Source organism: Sinocyclocheilus rhinocerous, unplaced genomic scaffold (genome assembly GCF_001515625.1).
Source record: "Sinocyclocheilus rhinocerous isolate Xijiao unplaced genomic scaffold, SAMN03320098_v1.1 scaffold19, whole genome shotgun sequence".
Taxonomy (NCBI): domain Eukaryota; kingdom Metazoa; phylum Chordata; class Actinopteri; order Cypriniformes; family Cyprinidae; genus Sinocyclocheilus; species Sinocyclocheilus rhinocerous.
In genome coordinates, this window is record NW_015638975.1 from 2,260,073 (window position 1) to 2,264,248 (window position 4,176).

Below are 4,176 nucleotides of genomic sequence, written 5' to 3' on the forward strand. Positions count from 1 at the left end.
AGAAATGGGATCCTGCTAGAAGGGGATCACACATTTCTAAGGGAACAACAGGGTCCCAACATAAAGGCAACTGACCAAGGAGGCGACAGAGACGGGCCTAACACTTAGTTCGTTGCAAATGGGGTCCTTCGGGAGCAGTGCTTTCAGCTCTCAAGCTGAGGCGAGCCCTTACAGCACATACTGGGAGCGACTCATTGCTAACCCTCACAGAGAGGGGAGCACTTCTCAGCTCGACCAGAAGGGGGCACTAGATTAGAAGGGGTAACCCAGCAGGGCCCAGTAAGAGACAGTCCCCTGGTGCAGCTGGGCACGGTCTCATGCTCTCTATCTCGTTAGAGAGCGTGGGTCCCCTATAACCAGACCCGATAGAATCTGAAGAAATAGCGGGACCCAATAACCATTCATGCATATAGAGCTTACTGCTCCTCAGAGCAGAAGCACAAAACAGGGGTTTCCACAGAAACACAAATCCCTCTTACCTCAGGGAATGAAGTGTATTCCAGCCCACTCAGCAGAGGGGTGATTACTGGTTCAACCATAAGGGCAGTGTGACAGTGAGTACCCACGGGCCCGACCGTCTATGGAGCGTTGAGCTCCTCAATGCCTCAGCGAGAGGAGCTCTAGCTCAGAGAACGTGCATGAAGGTTAAGGAACGATTCAAATCTCGGGAGACCCCTCAGGGTGAGAAATGTGTAGTTCGCACCTGGCCAGAGGATAGGGAGCATGTCGCAAAGCATGTACTCAGAAGAGTACTAGCCCACGAGAAGGACCCGCAGGTCCTGAGGTTGCAGCTTTATACTGGGGACCTGATGCTGGGAGGCTTCCTCAGAAGCCCAGGCTGCGTGTCCAAGCCAAAGATGAGAGTGAAACCATCACTGTAATCGGTCAACAGCAGGAGGTCCTGACTTAGCAGGTGGGTCAAACCAACCATGGCTCCCGAGCATGACTCAGGCTCATTTTATACTGTGATTGCGCAGGGTAATGACGTCATAGGCTGTCGCCGGCCAATGTTATTGTCATTTTTAGATGTATGCTTCAGACACCAGTCACGCTGAAGGCGTTCCCCATAGCGACCCCTAGAGGACGCAGTTCGAAGTTCCCTCGAAAGGGAACCCTCAAACGTTGACGTTGTCATTTCAACTATAGGGCCTAATTATTATCAAAGCTTAACAAGTGAGACAGAATTTACAATTATGACATTTTAATCAATTTAATTATAATTTCAGGGTTTTTTATAATTTCATCTCATTCAATTATAATTTTATGCAATAACATTGCTTCTGCAATTCTTTTTTTTGTGTGCAAATGCATTTAGTGCATTTATGTGCCTTTTGTGCAGCTAAATATTCTGTGCAAATGCACCTTGAGGTACAGTATATATGCCACTTCATATCATCCAATAGGGCTGACAAATACAAATGTACAAAGAAGGAAATAACATGCACGGCATAATCAACTACAATTACAATTCACTGCAGCTCATGCTGGATGAGCGCCAAACGTGCTCTCGTTGATGAGACAGCACAACACTGAGGGAAACAGGGTAAATTATTCATAATACTGTATACTGCTAGTACCAACAGACATTCCTCTCTTTCATAACACGACACAAGCCTGTGAGGAAAATAACAGTCCCACAGCACAGGTGTCAAATCATCAGCATCAACTGAATGATGATTTATGGGAATGTTCTGGTTTCAGTACCAGTTAAACTCTATTGACAGAATGTGTGGCATTGTGAAAACTGAAAAAATGTAAGATGTCCCTCAGTTTGTAAAAAACTAAGGAAAAACTCCTACTGATTCTTCACTAGATGTAGGATCAGGAATGTGACTCTAAACTTCTGACACAATCAGAACTTCGTCAAAGGCATCGGTAAGCAATGTCATAATAAGCATTCAAAGACTGCTTACAGCACAGCTGTGCTGTTACTGTTAACTAAAACTAAAACGATTAAAAATGGTTTTCAGTCATTAAAATAAAGCTGAAATAAAAAGCCTTGACAACTGAAATAAAACAAAAGTTTAAGTTGCAATCCATAAAGTATTAAAATTACTAAAACTTAAATAATTCAAGCTAAACAAAAATATTTAAAAAACTCATAAAAATGACAAAACATCAACTAAAACTGATCATATAAAATATTAGAATTAAAAGCTAATTCAAAATATGAATAAACTCTGCAATAGTATTATATAAACATACTAAAATAAGACTGGTGCAAAGGGCTTTAAACTAACAAGGTACATAACTATAATGTAGATCTATATCACACATATTAAAAATGTGATTGCCTGTGTTATTATGCTAATTCGTTGTGTACAATGCAGCATTAACAGCTAAAAATAATGTTAGCTCACAAAGATAAGGCTTCTCATAGTTCAGAGGAAAGACCCCTGACACTGGCAAATGTTTTAATATAGATGATTGAAGTCTGCATTGACATTGTAGGAAGGGTTTATCTAACACTGAGCAGTCTGGGACAGAGATCAATAGAGTAACTCAAGCCAGTACCGCTGGCAGTGCGAAGAATGGCAGCATTGTTTGCCGAACAATCAGCAAACAAGCATTTCCATTTTCAATCACCGGCCTTTGTGAGCCTCTCTGTTTGAGCAGCTTGGGTCGATATTGGCATGTCAGCATAATGACAGCTTGGAATAACGTCTCATGCCCTCGAGAGTGAACGTGACCCTTGAGTCTCTGTGGAATTATGGTTATTTGAAATATTAGGAGAGAGTTTTTTTGCTATGTGGCTTTGAACTGTATTTTGTACCGTGGTAGATGATGCTGCTGTTGCCGCTGAGGTAGCTCTCCACAAGGGGAGCCTGTTCCTCCGACTGCCGGGTCCTGCGCACTCGAGACCGCCCGTCCAGATTAGACTGCACCATCAGGGGCTCCTGACGTTTCTTTTTCTGCTTCTGTTCCAATAAAGCTCGCTACAAACACACATTAACAGGCACATGCATGTGATCTTTAGTGTGCAGTCAGTGTACATTACAGCACAGTATTTCAAAGCAGATTTGAGATTTACAGTACTTGTATTATGGTACTCTATGAAATATATAATTAAACAACAATAATGTTCGATAACTGCAACAGAATAACAAATTTATCACATGCATGGATACAGTATGATGTATGAAGAGAATATCAATCAATGACTACACATAACGTCATCTGTTTTTTCTTTATGCATACATATGTCTGACATGAAAGAAATACTCAAATAAAATGTGGGAACAAATAACTGGCACAAAATATATTTATTTCTGAGAGAACTGCCTCTAGTAGTTATGTGATTTTAAATCACATCTTGCCAAAAAAAAAGCATCTCCAAGGCATAACAAAAAGCTGCAAAAATTACTGCAGTATCACAGCAAGTATTTTTATTATTGAATGTTCTTCATTGTACATGGCACTGCTTCTGTATTTCTGTGCATCTGCCACAGCTTATTTTAATCTTCTGAAGAGTTTATGTGCAAAAAAAACAAAGCTAGAGATGAGGACAAGATGCACTGCATGTTTTAACCTCTGGGATGCATTTTTCCTTTGTAATGTTTCTATATAAATAATGCAAATCTTTCAATATCAAAAACTTAACCACAGAAGGATACTGCTGTGCATGGATGTGAAAAGCATCTGCAGCATGTTCTGAAAACTAGTGGTCGACCGATATTGGTTTTTTGACAGCCAATGCCGATATCTTGGAAAGCAGGGTGGCCGATGGCCGATATAAAGCCAATATAATTTTATTTAATATTTAAGAAATTTGAAATAATTTGAAAATGGACTAAAAAATAAATGTGTAAAATAAACATGCTTATACTTTAAATGACAAAGTATTTTTCACAAATAAACAAATATTTAATAAAAATATAATTAAAAAAGAAGTAAACACTGTAACCAACAGGGCACTCAGTATTCTGGGAAGTTTGTGTGCATTCGGAATCACATTTTTTCAAATAAAGCTAAGGTAACACAAATTTACATACAGCACAGTGAAAATGACATGAATATGACAGTGGGCAAAAGCATGAAGCGCAGCATAATTTGAAATCACGAGTTTAAAGTTTGCTTCTTACATTAGGTAAGACAAAAAGTTTAATTTTCACAACTTGCTTATCGACTTGTTAATAGCAATTTGCTGTGGAATATGTGCCGATCGGGTCCAGTCGG

General features: G+C 39.8%; 1 protein-coding gene across 2 annotated transcripts in view; it reads right to left on the reverse strand.

Annotated features, from left to right (window-relative positions):
- LOC107750543 (tubby protein homolog) overlaps positions 1 to 4,176 on the reverse strand; it is a 117,420-nt gene that overhangs the window by 20,228 nt on the left and 93,016 nt on the right. For both annotated transcript variants that reach the window (XM_016565977.1, XM_016565978.1), the window contains exon 3: positions 2,774 to 2,936. In XM_016565977.1, the coding sequence (XP_016421463.1) occupies positions 2,774 to 2,936 (163 nt within the window). The remainder of the gene's footprint in view (positions 1 to 2,773; positions 2,937 to 4,176) is intronic.